Source organism: Lepidochelys olivacea (genome assembly GCF_965140295.1).
Source record: "Lepidochelys olivacea isolate rLepOli2 genome assembly, chromosome: 1".
In the NCBI taxonomy this organism is placed as follows: Eukaryota; Metazoa; Chordata; order Testudines; family Cheloniidae; genus Lepidochelys; species Lepidochelys olivacea.
Genome location: NC_140411.1, coordinates 34,085,436 through 34,108,210, shown reverse-complemented (window position 1 = coordinate 34,108,210; position 22,775 = coordinate 34,085,436). Strand labels below are relative to the sequence as shown.

Here is a 22,775-nt window from a genome sequence, read left to right as displayed (position 1 = left end):
ATGAGGGGGTATTTGATAGCTACTTTTAACTACCTGAAAGGTGGATCCAAAGAGGATGGATCTAGACTATTCTCAGTGATAGCAGATGACAGGACAAGAAGTAATGGTCTCAAGTTGCAGTGGGGTATTAGGAAAAACTTTTAGGTTTTTCCTAATACCCCTAATTTTTTTTCCTAATTAGGTTGGATATTAGGAAAAACTTTTTCACTAGGAGGGTGGTGAGACACTGGAATGCGTTACCTAGGGAGGTGGTGGAATCCCCTTCCTTAGAAGTTTTTAAGGTCAGGCTTGACAAAGCCCTGGCTGGGATGATTTAGTTGGGATTGGTCCTGCTCTGGGCAGGGGGTTGGACTAGATGGCCTCCAGAGGTCCCTTCCAACTCTGTTATTCTATGATTCTATGATATCATACCAAATATCAATCCTCACGTGTACCTGGATCACACAAAAACAGTCAAGTGGATCTTCACTAAACTTTCAAAAACAGTTCAGCTTTGAGGTGAAATCAAGCATGAGGAATTTCAGGCCCAAATTGTACTGTTCTATGTAAAAGATGTAAGTACCTGAATATAAGGCTTATAATTAGGGATTTATTGTTTAGGTGCTTAGTTTTCCTATTTTTCAGATTTTTACGCACATTTACTGGGAAATTTTTTAGGAATAAAAATTGTTTTCCTTGAATTATTTTAAAAACTAGTCCATTCAAAGTCCCTTGAGTTCTGGAGATGTGCTGTCACTGAGTTTGAGAGATCTTTAAAGTCCATTAGTCCCCTCTATAAGCAATTTTCAATATAGCACAAATGGTAAGTTTTTATAAAAAGCCAATCTCAGATTTTTAACTGCAGTGCATTTTTATCAGTTTTAATTTAAAACCAGAAAACCTACATACTGTATTCTGAAACTGCCTCCTTAACCATAGATATAGCACTGCTAGTGCAAAAATATGGACAGTTTTTTTCTAGGTTAAAGGGTTTATAAAAGGATTTAAACACTAATTAATCATTTTTTCTTTCAACCAGTCCAGCCCACTAAACACAAATAAACATATTTGAAGGCAACGTTTCCCAAGACCTGTCCCAATCCTATTACAGTGTAAATGTTAATACATTAGTTGTGTCATATGCAGGTACTAAGCAGTAATTGCTTTCAGGGTCAAAACACTGTTTTAAGTGCAGTATATCAATCTTCTATTCTATGAATAAAATGTGTTTTGTTAAATCGAGGCATAAAAGGACTAATGTGCTGGCTGCTGTTTGTGCTGTACACATTCCCAAATACTTGACTCAGGACTTCATAGTGAACAAGCCTTTCCACAGAAATTTGAAACCCGTTGAAGTGTTTGCATTTCTTCAAGTAAAAGATGATCCAGTTTAGTGGAACTTCATTGATCTGTCTAAATATCATTTTTTTCTTTGGGGGTGAGACTGTGCTAGGTAATGTCAGACCCTGTTCTACTAAGGTAAGGTTTTCAATTACATTGATTTGATAAGATAGTTAATGCAACTGAATAGAGGTTCTGAACAGTGAGTGATGCTTTTAAAATGTATATTGTTTTACCCTAGATGGACTATGATGTATAGAAAAGTTAAATTTCCTCAGAGAAAGAAAAAACTGTTAAAATGGCAGCAACAAAGTTAGTTCATTAACAGTGGAACACAGAGACATTCCTCTTAAGGAGTGTTATCTGAGTTTTGAATCTTTGGGCCAGTTTCTGATTTCATTTACATGATCCAGAGTAACTCCATTTGCTTCACTAGAATTATACATATTTATACCTATATAATTGAGATCAGAATCTGACCCTTTGTCTTTTAATAATTGTTTTGCTTTTGTTTTTATATAAATACTGGTTAAAATAATAGATTGACCCTGTGTAATTGAACATGGATGCTGGTTAATTCCAACAGCGTGGTTGGTAGTCAGGATGAAACCCTGGACCGAAACTCTATTTCAAGTGGTCTGGTTTTAACTGTTACATAAAATTTCCTGCTTCACTTTGTGATTATTTTCAACTAAGAGAGTGGAATCTGCAGTTCAAGAAAGCTACAAATGTATCTGCTTAGGAGACTCAAGATACAACTAGTAATTCAAGAGATTTTCTAAAATCTGTCAGTTCACAATCTTTTGTAATTTTTGCTTTCACTTTTAAAAATGAAAAACAGGTGCCAAAGAAAAACGTGTTCAATTTTATGCCACTGCTGTCCTAGTGCCAAAGGGAGGAATCTGGAGCAGGAAGGGAGAACCAAATATGCTGCAGAAATATTCAGGAATAAATTAAGTTTTCCTTTTAAAATCCTAATACTTCGAGTTATGCTTCAGTTTGAATAACACAATAGACAATCACTATGCAGTGTTGTAACAAAACAATAACATTTTAACAACAACAATCTTTAGAGGGCAAAAAACGAATCTGGAGAAAACATTTGGAAAGTCAATTGCATGTTGTCCTTTCTGCAAGGCAGAAACTAGTTCAGAGTTTTTACCTTTATTGTTACAAGTAACACCCATCATTATCAGAGCCCAAAGGGATCAGAGAGAACATGTTTCAATGTGTTTACTTTGACAGAACTTTGTGAATAATCAGTTCCCCCTGTTGATGGTGTGGGTTCCACACAGCAACAGGGGAATGAAAAACATTTTAAAAGTGTGAAAATGTTAATATATAACCACAGTGGGGGCAGTGCCTTGAAACTGTTTTTGACCCTTTTCTTTCTTTAGAATTGGCTAGATTTCAAGTTGATAGTGTCCATTTAAACTTTCTGCTCCAGGGGAATTAAAGACATTTTGCTGATGTGGTATGTGATTGTAAATATGAGCTGACTATATGGGTAGAATTTATTGACTTCTTAGCTGGGTAGAGTTATGCATGTATATCAGTATTTGCCAGGTCGGGGTCTACCTGATGCATTTGTGCTATGTACTAGGCAGAGTGGGACTACAATTATGAATAATAAGGGATAAGCCTGAAGACCTGCTTCTTCACCACAACATAAATAATTTTGTTTAGAAGCAGGGCTTGATCCTGCTAACAAGGACTACTGGATGTGATACTGCTAGGCTTATTTCAGAGTAGCAGCTAGGCTTAGAGCTTGATGTCATGAGCAGTCCCATTAGAGTCAATGGGTCTGCTCGCAATATAGCAAGTAAGTATTTGCGAGTTCAGGCCTTAGGTTAACAATGCCAGGAGGTGGAAGCAGCTCACCAGCCAGTTCTTAGGAGCCTTTTAAGATTGTTTTTAAAAGTCTAACTTACTTCTGGCTCAATCCTCTGAGGGGCTGCTGAGCAGGAAACATTCAACAGTACCTTGCAGGACTGGGCTCAAACCTCTATGGTCTTAGCTTTGAGTTACTAGCTGGCAATTATTGTCTTTAATTTTTAAGAAGAGGATACAAAGGCAAATTCAAAATATAATCTGTCTTCCATTATTTGGTATAACAGGATACACCCAATGGCAGTGCTGTGCAAACACCACCCAAGACTGCAGAGAAAAATACATCAACAGCTATTTCAAAACAAAAGGAACAATGCCTTGTGCCATGTGATATTCAAGCTAAAATGTTACGCGGAGAAAAACATTATATGTGCAGTATGTATTCATTAAGAAAAGCCTTTGGGTCAACAACAAACTCACCTATGCTCTATGTACCTATAACAAACTTTAGTTACTTTGATTCTTCCCAAGCACATGGGCCAGCACCACACCTAGCGACTCAGTTTGGGCACCATGCAAAGGATTTACTGATGGGCATAAAAGGGCTGGGACAGTGGTTATCCTTTGTGCAGATACCCAGGTGGAAGAGGATTCCTTGTGCTCTCTCCCCTGCCTCGTCAAACCCCGCAGAGCCTGCTGCAATCTGCCACAGAATATTCTAACAGGTCTCTTATCTTTTCTCTGCCTCTTTTAACATGCATTATTCATCTTCTGTCTGTCTTACATTTAGGTCTATTGGCTTGTGAGCAAAGCCCAGAAGGATGAGTGTTGATAGATGAGCAAAAGATTTGAAGCTATGGTGACAAAAAACCTTAGATATCTATCTGTCTTTTACTTGCATTTGTACTTTTAAGGTATCATTCACATTGTTACCTAAGAATGCTGTAAGAGGCTGAGATTCATCCTTGTGCAGAGAGCCTTTCTGTGGGGACAGATCTTCCACAGAGTCAGCACAACTCCACTGAAGTCAATGGGGCTATACCAATTCATGTCACCTGAGGGCCTAGTCCAGAGCTAATGCACCACTTAGGTCTCACTTAAGCACTCTAAAATAAGACATCTTCAGTGTTCACTTAAACTTCATAAAATAAGCATGAAGTTTATACAGCTTAAAATGGCTCTACAGTTTTAATATTATAGTGGGTGACAATACCTCTTTTTTAGGAAATTTGCAGAACTCTCTTGTTGAATATGCAAGAAGTACAAAAAAACTGGTAAGAAATATGATGGATGACCAACAATCTTCTTTGGATTATCTTTCTAATCAGGTACTAATTTTTATTTATAATATGAAAATTTCTTTTCACTTAGGTCACACATTAATAGTTATTGGGTTACTGTGGTAAATGTAAGTATTTATGGCATGTAAAACGCTGCCATTCTTCTTTGTTAGTGTGTAACAATCATTGTGCACTCACTTTGCACACATATAAGGCTCCAAACCAAGTCCCATTGAAGTCCTTTGAAAAATTTCTCTTAAGTGGCAGTTGGATCAAGTCCTAAATGATTGCTCAAATACAAGGCAGTGGAAAATCAGGCACTCAGCATGGCCTATGGATATGTAAAGTGTGCATCACCCTGCATCATAGAAATGAACTACAGACATCTGTATAAGGGAAGGAGCAAGTCATAAGAATTCAAATCTCAGTGCTCCAGTCTGAGTGTATTTAAACTCTTGTTTACTTCTAAACTTACAGGTGAGTGAACTTATGAACAGGGTCCTTCTTTTGAATGCAGAAGTTTTGAGAAAACATTTGGATCCACTTCCTTACAAAGCAGTTCAGTCTCATGGTAAGGACTTTTCTTGCAAACCTTTACATCTTTTCTCTTTATCTTTTTAAGTGTCTTGATAAGGAAATGAGAAAAGCAAAGTCAAGAAGATATGGGATTTATAATAGCTACTCAGAAGTGATTTGTACTGCATAAGCTTTGGAAAACTTATGAACTGTTTTAAAATCTTAATTTTGCAAAAGTACTTTGGATTCTTTTTAAAGAAAATTTATGCCAGATGGATAATATTTGTAGAAAATATCAGGTTTGCTGTCACACAGGTGCTGTGTCCCTTCTGAACTGGGGATGCAGGGTTGTTCAGCACCTTGCAAAATCCTGCTAGTTATGGTTAGAAAGATCAACTGTACGAAATGCTTTTTTGTGTGGAAACTTCCTTTTTGTCTATTCTCTGCCTATTTCTGACCTTACTACATTCCAGAGAATACACATTTTCAAAATAAATCTCTGATAAAAGATAACTTTATATTTTACTTGACAACGAAATTTAATTTGAGATCATTCATACATTTATAGCTGAGTGCCTTCCTTTTGTCACAATCTGTATTTGTTATTACAATGTTTAACCTAAATTATATTGAATAATTTGTTCTCTAGGACTGGATTGCACCGATATTAAAGATACCATAGGTTCAGTTGCAAAAACTCCCAGCGGTCTGTACATAATCCATCCAGAAGGATCAAATTACCCCTATGAGGTAATAAAATTATCTCACATATTGGGCATACTTTACTGGAAAATATGTATTTAGAATATGTTGAATAATTTTAAAGTATTTTCCTTGGATATTTCTCATTGTGTGAATAAGAATTATATTAAGAGCCATCTAAGTGGCTCTGCCATAATTACAATTTTGAAATCTTTCCCAGTTCCTATAAAGAAATATAATATCTGATACAAGACCATATTCTGTCTTTTAATATACAATGAAAACCACCTGGAAGAAGACTTTAGGTACTTTATATGGCCCCATCAGCATAATAGCCGAGTGCTTCATAACACGCCTTGTATGCAATGTAGTTGTAGCTGTGTCAGTCCCAGGATATTAGAGAAACAAGGTGGATGAGGTAATATATTTAATTGAACCAACTTCTGTGGGTGAGAGAGACAAGCTTTTGAGTTTACACAGCGCTCTCTCACCAACAGAAGTTGGTCCAATAAAAGATATTACCTCACTGACTTTGTCGCCCTCATAACACACCTGTGAGGTGGGGGAAGTGCAATCCTCCCTATTTTACAGGTGGGGAACTGAGGCACAGAGATGCTAAGTGACTTGCCTAAGGTCTCTCAGAAATCTATGGTAGAGCAGAACCTGATCTTGAACATTCTAGGCTAGTGCCATCAACCAATGAATCATCCTTCTTCTCTATAAAACTCCATAGCATTCAGTGAGTGGAAAAGCCATTGCTTTTTTGCTCTCCTCTTATGAGTTTGAATAAAAGGGCCATGGAGCATGACTAGACAATGGCACACACCTGCACAAAGACTAAGGAACTGAAAGAAATTCTATCCTCACACCCATAGATGTTAGGGCATTTTCTTGTAATCTTTATTCCCTCTATTAGTTTCTCAAAACTGACAGAGATGCTCTCTTGCAACATGGACACTGGGTTCCTCACTGTGGCTACATAATCCTTTCTTATCTAAGGGCAGGGTACAGGAGTAGAAAAAGAGCTAATGCTGCATTAAGCTATGTGGCCTTTTGCTAGAAAATTTAGGGCTTCTTTCCTTGGGAGCATATAGGGCTGTGGTTTCCTAGCTGCACTGTCCTTTCCCAGCAGCAATGTGAATTTTAAAACCTCATCAGTGCCTTGAAGCCTATGTATGGTTGGGTATGCAACGCAAACAGCTGTCCCAATCCACATGTTTCCACACTTTTGTTCTCCTCTGTGTCAGTGAGAGAGGTAGTGGGAGAGGATAATGATCTTAGTTCTGATTCTGACCACAAAGTCCAGGTAAAATTGGAACTTGCAGAACCCAAACGACAGACTAAATTCTTATTTTTTTAAAAAGTATTCAATGTCCAATGTTTTTCTTTTGTTTCTGCTTCTGGGTGCTCTGTTTGCAGAAGTCCATATGTGTTTGCTGCGATTTGGCATTGCATCTACAGGCCTTTCCACTTTAATTTTGCATATACATGCCTGGGATAGTCAGTTATTGGAAGAATGGAAGGCAAAACAAATACTACAGTATAATACTTAATTATAGATATTTCTCTGTTGTAACAAAACAGGGATGGGGGAAGCAGGTAGAAACATCCCATCCATCCCTAGCCAATTGGTACCTGTGATGGGGAATATAAACCGCACACTGGGATGGAAGGGGTTGAAAGACAACACTTGGTCCAGCTACCCCTGCCCCTCCAACCTTGCAGAGCATACTCCAACTGGAGACAGGGTTGAAAAGGGAACAACCCAGCTCAGAAGGCTGGAGAGGAGTACAGACCTACGCTGCAGGCTCATGCCAAAAGGGGCTAGAGATGCCCTGAAGTACCAGGACTGTATGAGCCTGGTTGGGGCTGACAGTTCGGTTTTCTTTTTCTTTTTCCTTATCTGGGACCAGAAATGGAGGGAGAAATGGTAGGAAGCAGCCCAGGAAGGATAACTCAAAAAGTCCCCCCCCCCACCTCCAGGGGTCAATGCTACTGACCCTCCTACAGCCCTGGGTTGGATTTGGTGCAGTGGGTGGGCTGGCATCCCCTACCACTACCCCATGACTGAGTGGATGCTAACCACTAGGCCACCCAGCCCATTGAGGACCTTACTGTTGTATCCCACAAAATAGTCAGAAAACTCAGAGCCCAAACCCATAGTCCTGTGCAGACAAAACTGTCATATATGGTGAAATCTAATGAAAGGGCTAAAGGAGGACCTTGAGAGCCCTCAAAAGTAGCAGAACTGTGGTTCTTCTGGGCAGGGGAGGCCAAGCTGCAGAGGCTACACAGCGTATCTGGGTTCCACCTGATACTGAAGAACTCTGTGCTTCAGTAGTTCTCTCACCACAATGTAGGGGATAGGGCTTAGGACCACAAAAAAAAAAAATCTATCCAGAATCACCAGCCAATTCTACCCATGGAAGTGGACTGCAGAGGCCACAGATGCTACTAAAGTAGAGGTAGTGTCCACAGAGCAGTTGCATTAATGCTCCATAGATTCTTGCAAGGAGGATTCTTTCTGTCCCAATTCCAGGCAGATCCACTGCACAAAACTCATGTATTTCAGGTTTCAGAGTAACAGCCGTGTTAGTCTGTATTCGCAAAAAGAAAAGGAGTACTTGTGGCACCTTAGAGACTAACCAATTTATTTGAGCATGAGCTTTCCTGAGCTGTAGCTCACGAAATAAATTGGTTAGTCTCTAAGGTGCCACAAGTACTCCTTTTCTTCATGTATTTCAGGCTTTCTTCGGGAGTCAGGATTTGGCTCTGAAGTAGAGGGTTCCAGCTGAGAAAACTATTCATGCCTTTTCCAAAATCAGGTGTTTACTGGAGGAGATATAACTATTATCTCTCAGTGAGAAAAGAGATTGCTCAGTCCATTTGCTGTAACTTTTGGCTTCAAGTGGTTAAATTATTACCTGTTTCAGAGCATAGTGCAAACCCTTCTGAAATGAAAAAGTTCTTTTCACTTCAAAAGCATTTTTGACACTTTTCTACATTTGGCACTTACTGCCAATGTCTGAAGATATGGGAGATATCAAGTAAGTGGGGAGATTCCTTAAAATACTGACAGAGTCAGGAGACAAAGGGAAAAATAGTCATAAATTAATTATAACCATGAAGGAACAATAAATAATGAGAACAAAACCTTCACTTACAGAAAGGTATCTCATTTCATGTTTAATAGATGCCACACAGATCTGAATGCAGATCATGCTGACAGGATCTCCCTGAGAATGTCCAAAAGTATGGGTATGTATTTTATTAAAGAATGATATTAAAGGGAAGGATTCTCTGCTCCTTGAAGTCTTTAAACCACGATTGAGGACTTCAGTAGCTCAGACATAGATGAGAGGTTTTTCGCAGGAGTGGGTGGGTGAAATTCTGTGGTCTGCATTGTGCAGGAGGTCAGACTAGATGATGATAATGGTCCCTTCTGACCTTAGTATCTATGAATCTATTAAAAGAGTTTAATGTAAAACCGCCTATGGGATAAGGCATAAAAAGAGCAAAAGACAAACATGTGTTTGTAATTAAAGCTTAAAATATAGAAGAACAAAAGACTCAAGAAATTAAGATATAAACCTGTAGACAAAATAACTAATAATTCATTTCTAAGGCTTGACTCATAGTCAAGAGCTGTGGAAGGCTTGTAAAACATAACTAAATGAAAAAATTACAAAAAAGACAGTATGTCCCAGTAAAAAAAATACCAAAGCCAGCATGACAGTATTAATTTCAGTAACCAGTTATCCAACAACAATAAACAAAAAGCCCCTCAAACAATCAGGAACGAAAATAGAAAACAAAATATCTTTAGTCTTCTCACAGTTTTGGGGTGACTGTACTTTGTCTCCCTCCTGTGGTCTGCTCTAGGAATGCCATTAAGCTCTCAGGCCATCACCTCTCTATGGGTAGAGAACTGTATCCTTCTCTCTTCAGATTGGGGTTTTTAGGCTGCCTCTGTAGTTCATTGTGATTCTCCCAGCAAGCAGGTCTGACTTGCTCTAGCCCCTGCATTGTGCTTTCTTTCCAAGGGTTAGGGCCAGCTCAAAGCATCCAGGAAGTTGACTTACTCAGCTACTTGAGGATTCAGAAATCCCCAGGTTGTGTAGAGTCAGCATAATGAGCTCTATCCCCCTCCTGGCTCCCACATAGGGGACATTTCCAGAGGAAAGAGGGCCTGGATAGAGCGCTGCAGTGTTCCTACAGTCCCTGGTTGCAGGAAAACCCAGTTGGGGCCATAAGAGCTGGGTGCAGCAGAGTGCAGCCCTGAGGCTGCTGTAATTTGTCCAAACTGGCTCCCATCCAGACTCAGGCTCAGGCTCAGGCTCTGGGAGTGGCAAAGGTGGCCAACGTTACAGCTCCTCTCCTTTGCTTTGCTGGATGCTGCTGTGGCACAGCTAAGGATCTGGCTCATAAACTTTCTGCTGCTTTCACTCAGCAGAAAATGGAGACAATTTACTAAACTCGCTCCAGGATTCTTTCCTTTACTTATCTTCTTATCAGTTATTGAGCAACAACAGTGTAGTCAGTACTTACCCTTGTTGTAATGAGTACACCCACTGACTTATGTCTCTGAGACGTTCAGTTCCATTAGTGTTAGTAACATTGGGAGTCTTGAAATATGTAAGTCACTGTCTGCAGCCATCATTTTAAGCCCTGTGAACAAGTTTAGGTGATGTGGTATCCAAAATGGTGTACACTATTCTGCACTAGGGCTCCTAATGTTGATAACACCTGTGCAGCTGAACTAGCATTGGCTATGGTGGGAAATATTTGAAAAATGTCTTTAGTGTACAAAAGCCCTGACAATGGGTGAGTGTGCCAATATTGTCAGGGTATATTGGGGTTCAAAAGGTTTTGAATGGCAGGAGAAAGTGAAGCACAGGCAGGTGGGAGGGATAGCTCGTTGGTTTGAGCATTGGCCTCCTAAATCCATGGTTGTGAGTTCAATCCTTGAGAGGGCCATTTAGGGATCTGGGGCAAAAATTGGGGATTGGTCCTCCTTTGAGCAGGGGATTGGACTACATGTCCTCCTGAGGTCCCTTCCAACCCTGGTATTCTATGTGATATTCCCTACTGGGGAATGTGATCTCACATGCATTGGCTCTAGTTCTAACACACCCGAAAACATAAATTTTACTAAGGTCCCAATACAGCAAAAAACTTTAAGCATGTGAGTAGTCCCATGGCATTCAATGGGACTACACACTTGCCTATGTTAAGCATGTACTTAAGTGCTTGATTGGATCAGGTTCTATTTTATGCAGAGTTTTCCATCCCACTAGGGTGAATTAGTGTGATTCTGATGTCTCTGAAAAGAAGCTCTTTCTTTACTTCCTATATCTGGTGAGTCCTTCAGTTAGGAGCCTGTGTTTCCCATGCATAACAAACAATGCTGGAAAGGAAAAAAAAATTCAGATAAGAAGTTGTTTGGAAAACTAAATTAAGAGGACCAGTAGGAAGCAAAGGAGAAAAATGCACAAAATGGTGATGAAATATTTGTTGCCTTTAATGTCTTTTTCAAGTTTAACCAAGGTGCCACAAGTCCTCCTTTTCTTTTTGCGAATACAGACTAACACGGCTGTTACTCTGAAACCTTTTTTCAAGTTTGTTCTGCTGAAGTAGAAATGTAATACTGAATATTCTTGCACATATATGTAATTATTACATACCCACGGCAAATATTTCCAATTCAAACGGAGATAAATACAAATGTAGTAGAATGTTTATTGGTGTGTGTGTCTGTGTCTACATACATACTTCCCCCAACACATCTGATAATATATTTATTGATATATATGAAAGGTGGTTTCACTTGTTCAGTAATTCTCTGATCAAGCCTTCCGATCAATTAACAGGCAATATAGAAAATTCTTATAACATTATTGGTTCCAGGCATTTATCTTAGAGTACTTTTGCTGATACATTTTAAAGGGATGTTATTTTGGAAAATTCTGAATGTCCTGCTTTTTAAAAGTTATTTTCCATGTTGCAGCTGCATCAGTAAGTGGTTCATCAGAGGATATTCTCTAGCCATTCATGTTTCTGTTCTAGGTTTTGTGTGATATGGATTTTAAAGGAGGTGGATGGACTGTGATTCAGAAAAGAACCGATGGGGTAATTGACTTCCAAAGAAATTGGTCAGAATACTTGGATGGATTTGGAGATCTTTCAGGTACTAATTTAATATGTTAAAGAGATAAATGTTCTACATTTTCCAGATTCTAAATATATTTTCTTATTGTAAGAAAAAAAGGGCTTTGGACCCAATCATGATGTCCTAATGCTGATGACACTCTTGTGATGACCCCGCCTGGGATGCAACCTAGAACTGGGGTACCACTGAGTCCTCTGTCTCACCAGCATGGGTGCCCTCTCACCCTGTGCTACTGGACAAGCTGCAGACCACTCCAAGTTCTGCACTCTCACAAACCTTTACACAGGCAGGGCCCCACCCAGCTGCAGTTACATGAAGGCTTCTCCTCAGCTCCACAGCCTGGGACTCCAGAGCTGTACTGTCTTGCCCTGGTTGAAAGCCTGACCAGTATAAATTTATTACCCAGTCTGACCCCCCACCGCCCCCGAATGTGGAGAGGAATGTGTAAAAGCCTTTGTTAACTGAGCTGAGGTTTTTCCTCAAGCACTTCACTCAAACCACACTGTTTTTATGTAAAATATAAATAGATTTTAAGTGATTATAAGTGATAGGTGTACAGATCAAAGAAGATCACCTAGGAAACAAACAAAAACACAATCCAAATTCTCTGAACTGGATAGGATTTGAATCAAGCAGTGTCTCACTCACCCTGTTAGATAGTACAAACAACCCACCAAGCTTCCATACAGAGGCAGGCTTAGGGCCCCCCTTCCCCAGTTCAGTCTTTGTTCCTGAGGCCTTTTCAGGTGCTGTGTTGTAAGAGGAGTGAAGCCAATTCCTGATGTCACTTCCCCCTTTTATATAGTCTTCCAACTTACTGGAAAGATCCTTTGCTGTGACATATGTCACACAGTCTCCCTTGAGTATGTGCTATCTCTGAAAGTTTGCATTGTACGCCAGTGGTGTATTTAGAGTTAGTGAGGCCCTGTGCGCAGCTTCGTTTTCGCCCCTCCCCCTGGGACCCAGCCAAGAAAAAGAACATTCTCTCTTATCTCCCCCTGTTTTTCATTCTTTTTTCCTTCACTTTCCTGCTATATTATAAGTAATAGGAAGTAAATGAAAATAAAGTGAGGTACCTTGATTGTTTTTGTAGTCTAACCTTTTTTTTCCACAGACCACTTGAAAATTGCTGAGGGTCTCAGCGGACCGCTTAATGATCTTCCCAAATGTTGTTTGTACCGTTAGCTAACTATTGTCAAGTGCTTCGGATAAGAGTGCTTTATAAAAAAAAAAAAACCTAACTTTTCCTCACTCCACCTGAATGGAGTTCTTGGACCACAGTTTGAGAACTTCTGGTCTATATGAAAACTTTAATTTGCATTATGCTAATGTGAAAAATGTGTAAAAATAAAAAGTATAGATGATACATGAATGGAAAAATAAAAGTTAAACTTCCTCTGAAGAAACTTATTAAATTTGAAAAAAACAATTATTTGAATAGCTTTTTCTCTACACTTTCTTTACAAAATCATCAATTAAGTCATTGTAAGTAATATTTTGTAAAGATGCATTTTCAATTGTCAATATTGCCAAACTTGTCAAATGTTCCTGACTCATCATATTTCGCAAATAATTTTTAATTCGTTTCAATACAGAAAAAGAATGTTCACTAGAAGCATTTGTGACCAGTATTGTTAAAAATATTTTCAGAATGGTTTCTATATTTGGAAAGGTTGCCTGCAAACCGTCACGTTCAAGTCTATACAAATCAGCTGGTGATCTCAAAGCACAGACCTCATCATTTTCGATAAAGTGAAACATTTCATTCATTTTATCTTCAGAAAGATTTGTGTCTATGTCCTCTGGGTAGAATTCATTTAATTTTTTACTGTAGTTGCTTTTAGCATTTTCATCCATACTTCTGTCAAAAAACATGCAAAATAAAACAGTTTTTTATTTCATTTTTCATTAAATTTGCAATGATTTCCAAAACAGTTGTCTCTAGACATTCAGAAGTGTGGGATTTTAGCGGGACAAAACAAAGAAATTGCTCTACAACTTTTCGATAAAGTGAAACATTTCATTCATTTTATCTTCAGAAAGATTTGTGTCTATGTCCTCTGGGTAGAATTCATTTAATTTTTTACTGTAGTGGCTTTTAGCATTTTCATCCATACTTCTGTCAAAAAACATGCAAAATAAAACAGTTTTTTTAAGAGATTCATCTCTACTCTGCAATTGCACTATTATTGTGTCCCAAATAACATTGACGTCTCAACGATGATCTTCTCTTTCCCTTTTAAATTGATTTATTTATCTCTAGTTTCATCAAAAAATAACTTCCTGGGGTTTTTTTTACGCTTCTCGTCAGATATATTAGAGGAACCTATATTTTCTGTTCTGCTTCCACCAAGCTATAGTCATTTCAAACTACTATGACAAAACTTTTAACTGAGGCTAACAATTGTGCAGCATTCATTCAATCAATTTGTATCAACCTTTTGCAGCAATTTGCTGACGGCATTAATTTTTTGAAGTAAACGGTTCCACAAAAGACTAAAAACAGCAATATCATACTTTTCAAACTTTTCTGCTAAGGATTTTGCTTCAGTTTTCATAGGTGGTTTTTCAGAATTTGGTGTGACTATGTCTAATAAGGTTTTCTTTATATCATCATAGCTCATTTTCAAAGCCAAAACAGCATCTGCATGAGCAGACCACCTGGTGTTACAAATTCTTTTGACTGTCAAATATTTCCATTTGCCTGCTCCAAGCATGATTGTAGCATACTCCACCGATGTGTGGCAACCAAAAAAAAGGCATACACATTATGAACAAAGTCAAAAAAATGTGTAATTCCCTCACAAGATTTGGCTGCAGCATTGCAGATTAAATTTAAGGAATGGCTGGAACATGGTATGAATAAAGCAGATGGGCTTTCATGGTTCAGTCTTGCCTGTAGACCTGAATATTTTCCTGCCATATTTGCGGCATTATCAAAGCTCTGCCCACGACAGTGTTTGATGTCCAAACCTAAATTTGCAATGATTTCCAAAACAGTTGTCTCTAGACATTCAGAAGTGTGGGATTTTAGCGGGACAAAACAAAGAAATCGCTCTACAACTTCACCATTGCCGGTCACATATCTTAAAATTAATGTTAATTGGTTTACATGACTCACATCTGGTGTTGAATCAACTATTATGGAATAGTACTTGGCATCCTTTACCTCATCAGTGAATTGGTTTCTGAGCCGCTCTGCCATTATAGTGATGAATTCATCGTAGGTTTGGTGCATTAAAAAGTTGGTCTTCCCTGAGCCACAATACTGATAATTTTTCAAATGTTCTTTGAGAAAATCATCAAATTCACTAAGATATTCAAGACAGGGTAAAAAATTACCTTTTTGATTTGACAGTGATGACTCAGTCCCAAAGATGACAGGAGTTTGATTGTGGCAACAACACGTCTCAGCACTTTCCTCCAATAAGCACACTCCTTTTCAAACTGAGCCGACAACACAGAATCAATTCTTCCAGATAATTTACACCTTTGAACGAACTTACACATAGCATTAATATGAGCTTTGGGAGTTTCATGATCAGCAATATGTCTTGCAATGTTTCTCCAATTAGAGTGCCTGTTGACGAATGTTTGCTTTCCTTTACTAGGGTTAGGGAATAATTTGCAAACATAACAGGAGACTGCCTTACTGGTTTCCGAAAAAAACAACCAATTTCTCATTTCTGTCATCCCATTTTTCTTCATCCTCAGAAAATGGGACTCATGAAGACCTCTAAATTGTTTTTGTCCTCCAACCTCATACTCTTTTCTCAAATTTTCCATATTACCTACATTTTTTGGTTTATTTTCTAAGAAATATTCTGTCATATCCAATGAAACAGATTTTAGCCAAAATGCAATGTCTTCAGGGAAGGTTTCTTCCCTTACTTTGACAAAATTACCAATATTTTGTGGTTCCATTGTCACTTCAGAGTCCACTTGTTCAACTTTTGCAGTCGTCGTGGTATCCCCATAACTTGGCAAGTGATCAGATAATTCAGATGTTTCCTCGCCCATACTTTTTGATGAATGTCCACTATTCAATACTTCAAGCTTTTTAAAATAAAATGACAAACTGTCTTTTTGCTTAGGTTTGTCTTCTTGCCTTGCCTTCATTTTTTTTGCATTTTTGACTGCCAGACTCATAGTGTCACTTCATTATTGCTAAAAAAAACTGACCTTGATTTTAGGCAGATTAAAAATGTCCGAAAGATCCAGGGCATAGCCACAGGTGGTCCTGTGTGGGCCGTGGACCACCCAATTACGTTTAACGCCAGTAGCACTGGAACATTTTTAATAGCAGGGGTGCTGAAAGCCAGACCCCTGTCCGCCCCAGGCACGGGTCCAGATCTGGGTATGGGCCATGGGGCGGCAGCAAAGCCCTTTAGAGCCTTGGGTGTGGGGCGGCAGCCGGAACCCTGGGCGCCCCGGACACAGTGCATGAGCAGAGCCACCATGGGGCTGGAGAAGGTGACACCAAGATCTTCATGGCTGAGGACAGCTTCGGACACCCCGGCAGTCCTGCGCTGGCCAGCCTGGAGAAGCAGGCAGAGACCCGCGTAGGCTGAACAGCCACCTGAAGGCGAGGGGCGGGGGCACAGTTCCATCGGCAGCCACCTGAGCACCCCACTGTCTCCGCACGCTGATCTCTGTTCGCCTCCCTTGGCAGCTGGGTCTTGCAAAGTAGGCGGCTGCCTATACCCCTTAGCCATCGTGGCCGCGCTGCAGCCCCAGTGGCCAGGCTTGGGCACCTCCCTGTCTCCCCAAGTGCCCGGGTGGTTCTGTGCCCTTAACAATATGTTTTATCTTAAGTGGTGTGGGGCGGCAGCTGGGACCCCGGGCGCAGGGTGGCAGCAGAGCCCTGCATAAAATGTGGGGGTGCTGCAGCACCCCTGTTGTTGGGGGCCCCGTGCCATGGCATGGTATTTTTTGGGGTAAATCCTTTCCTGTTATACACAGTTCTTGAGGTAATCCTTGTGAGTGTTTGTATTCTCCTCAGTGAGACAGCCATTTTGTTTGGCCTTTATATTGTTGTATCTGAAAGGCTGCTTGTGAGTGTTCCCAACCTCAACATGTTTCAGTGACACATACATAGCGAAACTTCATAGCTTCATATACAGTGAGAGCACATACAACTTAACAGGATATTAATGTTCAACAGATTAAGACTTCTAAAATGATATCTCACAAGGCCTACTTTGTACAAAATATATCACAATTATGTATTAATATGGTGAATTTGGGGTGCCGAGTGTCTCTTTGGGGCACACACTGTCACAACTCCCACTGAATTCCATGGGATTTTTAGCTGCAAAAGGGCTGGAGGATCAAATGTATTCCCCCCCAATTCATTTCATACTTAAAAAGGCTCTACTGTTTTTGCTCATACACCGGTTTTTTTCTCCTGAAGCAGAGCTGAGGCCCTGTAAAATTTCATCCCAATAGCAGCAAGTTTCTGAAAGTTGTGAGCAAATGAAAAGATCAGAAAATGGAAGATCGCTAAGGACAGATCCTCCTTCAGAGGAGTACCAGGTCTTGTTAAAGGCAGGAAAGCTCTCAATTTTTCAGCTTCAGAAACCATCACAACCCATGCTGGCCAAGCTTTCATGGTTTGAAGCTCATAAATGCATCAAACCTCAAACACGTTCTCATCAAGATGGTTTGAGATTTGATGCTGCTCTAACATTTAGCAACGTTACTGTTAAGGTTGACACTGGATTATGTGTGGCCAAGCAGACAATCCACCCGATTTTTTGTACACCTGCAATGTATACTGAGGACAGTTCTTGCTTCTATATATATATGTGTCACTGAGGCTATGTCTACACTATTGGCTAAATGGGCACCGCTGCGATTGATGGAGCAGTGTTGATTTAGCGGGTCTGGTGAAGACACACTAAGTTGATAGGAGAGCGCTCTCCTGTCAATGTCTGTACTCCACCTCCCCGAGAGGCGGAAGCTATGTCGATGGGAGTGCATCTGAACTAGCGTAAATTAGGTCAACTAACTGCGTTAGTGTAGACCAGCCCTAAGTAAGGACGTGTGTGCAGGAGAATCCAGTTCATGGATTTTCATGATGAACTAGAGAACCTTCTTCTCCTTCCTAAGCCTTTTAAGTAAGTATGTTCCTTTCAACCAGCACAATATTCATTACTTTTGGTCCAGGAAGGGAAATAGAGTAGGGAAAATGGAAGAGATAATTTTGCTTCTATAGATATTTTTTACAAAGTTTATTTGATTTGTATTTTCTTTATTTCACAGGGGACTTTTGGCTTGGACTGAGGAAAGTGTTTCTTATATTAAATCAGAAAACAACAAGCTTTATGCTTTATGTGGGTTTAGAATCTGAAGATGACACATATGCCTATGCATCTTATGACAACTTTTGGCTAGAGGATGAAGCATGTTCCTTTAAAATCCATTTAGGCCGTTATTCAGGAACTGCTGGTAAGATCACACTCCTAAGTATTAAAATAAGTCTGTCTAAAAAAGGTGGAGATGATGAAATATTAAGTTAGGATAATATGAAAAATGTCCATTTCTAATTTGTGTTTTTCTATAAAATAAATTTCTGCGCATGATGAATTTTAAAGCTGTGAAAGTGAGTAACTGTTAATGTTATGGTGATTGGTTGGACCAAGGTTTATTTTTTATGTAGGCATAATCCCTCCCATCCCACCCTGTCAAGGTTCCTTCCCCACTCTGAACTCTAGGGTACAGATGTGGGGACCTGCATGAAAACCTCCTAAGCTTATTTTTAGCAGCTTAGGTTAAAACTTCCCCAAGGTACAAACTATTTTACCTTTGTACTTTATCGCTGCCACCAAACGTCTAAGAGATATATAGCTGGGAAAGAGCCCGTTTGGAAACGTCTTTCCCCCCAAAATCCTCCCAAACCCTCCACCCCCTTTCCTGGGGAAGGCTTGATAAAAGTCCCCACCAATTTCCATAGGTGAGCACAGACCCAAACCCTTGGATCTTAAGAACAATGAAAAAGCAATCAGATTCTTAAAAGAAGAATTTTAATAGAAGTAAAAGAATCACCTCTGTAAAATCAGGATGGTAAATACCTTACAGGGTAATTAGAGTCAAAACATAGAGAATCCCTCTAGGCAAAACCTTAAGTTACAAAAAGACACAAACAGGAATCTATATTCCATTCAGCACAGCTTATTTTCTCAGCCATTTAAAGAAAACAGAATCTAACGCATATCTAGCTAGCTTACTTACTAAGTTCTAAGACTCTATTCCTGTTCTGTCCCCAGCAAAAGCATCACACGGACAGTCAGAGAGAGGCTTTGTTTCTCCCTCCTCCCAGCTTTTGAAAGTATCTTGTCTCCTCATTGGTCATTTTGGTCAGGTGCCAGCAAGGTTATCCTAGCTTCTTAACCCTTTACAGGTGAAAGGGTTTTTCCTCTGGCCAGGAGGGATTTTAAAGGTGTTTACCCTTCCCTTTATATTTATGATACACCCCAAGAAGGAATTTGAGTAAATTCAAGTTAAGTGTGAGATATATAATGCAATAAAGGTCTGATTCTTTAGTTGCTCTGGGCTTGAACTAAAGCCTACTGAAGTCAGTGAGAGTCTTTCAGATGTTAGTCACGTTGTTTAATGGACTACTGGAAGATGGTTTGATGCCATGCTGATGAGGGTGAAAAAAGAAACTGAATAGAGCAAATCAAGCCCAGAGTGTGCAGAACTTCCATTGATATCACTGGCAGTTCTGTAAAAGTAGCAGATGAAATCACAACTTAAGTACTTGTATCGAAGAAGAGTTAAGGCAATTCCAAATGGGTAAAGGTATTTCAATTTTCTATTAACAATCCTACAGTACACTTCCTCTTATTTCAGACCTTCCCCCCCCTCACATTTATTAAAATGTATCAGTATTCCTCCAAAACTATACTGATGGTTGCTCACTTCTCTTCACACATTGTCTCTCTTGGTAGCCATCAGTAGACAGTCCTTTGTCTTTTTAACCAGGAAATATTACTACATCAGGTTAAATGTACAGGACTGGTTGTCAAGAACTCCTGTGTTGTAATGAACATAGTTTACAGACTGACTCTCTCTGGGGCCCGAAGCTACTCACAATGGACCAGATTTCAAAAGTGATCTCATATTTTAGATTCCAATTTGAAACAGTCCTCACCTGGAGCTGTGGTTGCTCAGCACCTCTGAAAACCAGGCTTTAGCTGTCTAAAAATGGGCACTCAAAATTAGAGGCCACCATTGAAAATCTGAATCACAACGTCTTTTTTCTGACAGCTTTCAGAGTAGCAGCCATGTTAGTCTGTATTGGCAAAAAGAAAAGGAGAACTCGTGGCACCTCAGAGACTAACAAATTTATTTGAGCATAAGCTTTCGTGAGCTACAGCTCACTTCATCGGATGCATTCAGTGGAAAATACAGTGGGGAGATTTATATGCATAGAGAACATGAAACAATGGGTGTTACCATACACACTGTAACCAGAGTGATCACTTAAGGTGAGCTATTACCAGCAGGAGAGTGCAGGGTGTGTGGAGGGTGACCTTTTGTAGTGATAATCAAGGTGGGCCATTTGTCATTACACAAAGTAAAACTATTTCCCCTTGTTTATTCCCCCCCCCCCACAGTTCCTCAGACGTTCTTGTCAACTGCTGGAAATGGCCCATCTTGATTATCACTACAAAAGGTTTTTTACCCCCTGCTGGTAATAGCTCACCTTAAGTGATCACTCTGGTTACAGTGTGTATGGTAACGCCCATTGTTTCATGTTCTCTATGGATATAAATCTCCCCACTGTATTTTCCACTGAATGCATCCGGTGAAGTGAGCTGTAGCTCACGAAAGCTTATGCTCAAATAAATTTGTTAGTCTCTAAGGTGCCACAAGTACTCCTTTTCTCTTTTTTCCCGTTTCCCCATTTTTTGTTTCTATCTTTCAGGACAGAAAGCTCTAGATTACATGCATGCTAAGTTCTTATTGTTAGAAAGCCACAATCTGTTCTGTCTCTTTTCAACTTCTCCAGCATTTCTCAGTATCCCTCCTGGTTTCAGTTATAACTATTTCTTTCTCTCCCTCTCTCTCCAGCACATAACTCTCCCTCTCCTCCTCTCTCTCTCACACACACAATTGTGGTGTCATGCCACAACACATCACCCTGGATGTTTGAAGAAGCACAGCTTTCTAACAAATGAGGATAAAAAAGGCAATTTATGCATTAATTTAGAGGGCTTTGTTTTTGTACAAAATAATTATCTTAACGTCTATGGCAGTTTCTTTCTGGTCTGTTTCACTCAGGTGATGCATTTCGAGGATACAGAAAGGAAGATAACCAGAATGCAATGCCCTTCAGCACATTTGATGTAGATAATGATGGATGCAACCCAGTATGCTATCTCCAAGAGCAGCCTGTGAAGAGCTGCAGTAATTTCAGTGATAACACTGGCTGGTGGTTCAATCAGTGTGGCCTTGCAAATCTCAATGGTGTTCATCGTTTCACAGGAAAGTTTCTTGCAACAGGGATTCATTGGGATACATGGGCAGAAAATAATAAACCAATCAGAATTAAATCAGTTTCAATGAAAATTAGAAGAACCTATAATCCATATTTCAAATAGCAGCCTATTAGGATAGAATTATAGCTCTTCTAGCAATTATACTGGTTGATATATCAGCATAATCTTAAAGATTCTCACTTGTAGTTAATGCAGTCTTATGAATTATTTTAACTATTTACATGCAGTACTACTTAATCAATTTTATTTCCATTATGAAATTATGCCTGATATTATACTACTGTATGTCAGTATAGCTCAGTGGGTTAGCACCCTCACCTCTGAATGAGAAGGTCCTACGTGTAATATATATCATATGAGCACAAGGCTTTTATCATTCATTAATCTCTATTCAGCTCCCTCTTACGAAATTTCTCAGAACTGGTGGCAGCATTTTAAAACACACGTCTTTGCATTTCACATTTTTTAAAAATAATAAAGTGACAGTAATGCTGACTTTTGAAATTAGTTTCTCTGCATATCTGAGTTACCAAGAAACAATCAGAGAAAAAAAAGTATTATCAGTAAAATGCAGCAAAACACGTTTGTCATTAAGATAATTTAGAAAATTTCTTTTATCTGGCATAAATTTCCAGACTCCTGCAATCCTTATTTAAGCAAGACTCTCATGGACTTCAATAGAAGCCCCATTAGGGTTAACAAATGAGTCCTTAATATGTAAAACAGATTTAGGGCTTTTGAATGGCCTAAATTATGAATTCACTAAAAATGAATGCATGCACGACATGCATGATCACCAACAGAACTTGTAGGAATTTCAAAATGTCTTTGAAATTGTAATTTTTGGAACTATGGACTTGATCCTGCATCTCTCGTTCTATAGAAGTGCCAGTTATATTAAGTAATCTGGATGGTTTGTATTTTTTTCTGTCAGTAAAAATGCAGGCCTATCAATAAAAATATGAATATTGTCAGAGCAATTGTTGTTTCAGAGTCTGGCATCCTTGTTGCACAAAGTATATGTCCCTATTTCATCCATCTTTTGCTTCAGTTTTAGTCAGGAGTAACTGTCATAAGCAATGTTGTAAACCTAAGAAGGGTGTCTATGGGCCACATTCTCCACTATCTTGCACCCTGGGTTATCATTTACATCTGTAAAAAGTAAGTGTAATGTATGGAGGTGGGGGGTGAGAAAACCTGGATTTGTGCTGGAAATGGCCCACCTTGATTATCATGCACATTGTAGGGAGAGTGGTCACTTTGGATGAGCTATTACCAGCAGGATAGTGAGTTTGTGTGTGTGGTTTTTGGGAGGGGGGTGAGGGGGTGAGAGAACCTGGATTTGTGCAGGAAATGGCCCAACTTGATTATCATGCACATTGTGTAAAGAGTTGTCACTTTGGATGGGTTATCACCAGCAGGAGAGTGAATTTGTGTGTGGGGGGTGGAGGG

The 22,775-nt window shown here is 39.5% G+C and overlaps 1 protein-coding gene across 1 annotated transcript; it reads left to right on the top strand.

The window, feature by feature from the left end:
• The first annotated feature begins 1,115 nt into the window (after nucleotides 1-1,115).
• On the top strand, nucleotides 1,116-22,303 carry ANGPTL5 (angiopoietin like 5). Its single transcript, XM_084651847.1, has 8 exons — nucleotides 1,116-1,458; nucleotides 3,438-3,585; nucleotides 4,375-4,478; nucleotides 4,908-5,001; nucleotides 5,596-5,696; nucleotides 11,715-11,835; nucleotides 18,082-18,267; nucleotides 21,106-22,303. Exons 1-8 carry the CDS (start codon nucleotides 1,360-1,362, stop codon nucleotides 21,423-21,425), a joined length of 1,173 nt encoding a protein of 390 aa, XP_084507973.1. The 5' UTR covers nucleotides 1,116-1,359; the 3' UTR covers nucleotides 21,426-22,303.
• The last annotated feature ends 472 nt before the right edge of the window (nucleotides 22,304-22,775 follow it).

What these genes read in the sequence shown, in the direction of transcription:
- ANGPTL5 (XM_084651847.1), top strand. Translation starts at nt 1,360, where the DNA reads ATGATCCAGTTTAGTGGAACTTCATTGATCTGTCTAAATATCATTTTT. An exon ending in TCAGACCCTGTTCTACTAAG is followed by an intron (nt 1,459 to 3,437) that starts GTAAGGTTTTCA and finishes TTGGTATAACAG; the next exon opens with GATACACCCAATGGCAGTGC. An exon ending in TGGATTTGGAGATCTTTCAG is followed by an intron (nt 11,836 to 18,081) that starts GTACTAATTTAA and finishes TTTATTTCACAG; the next exon opens with GGGACTTTTGGCTTGGACTG.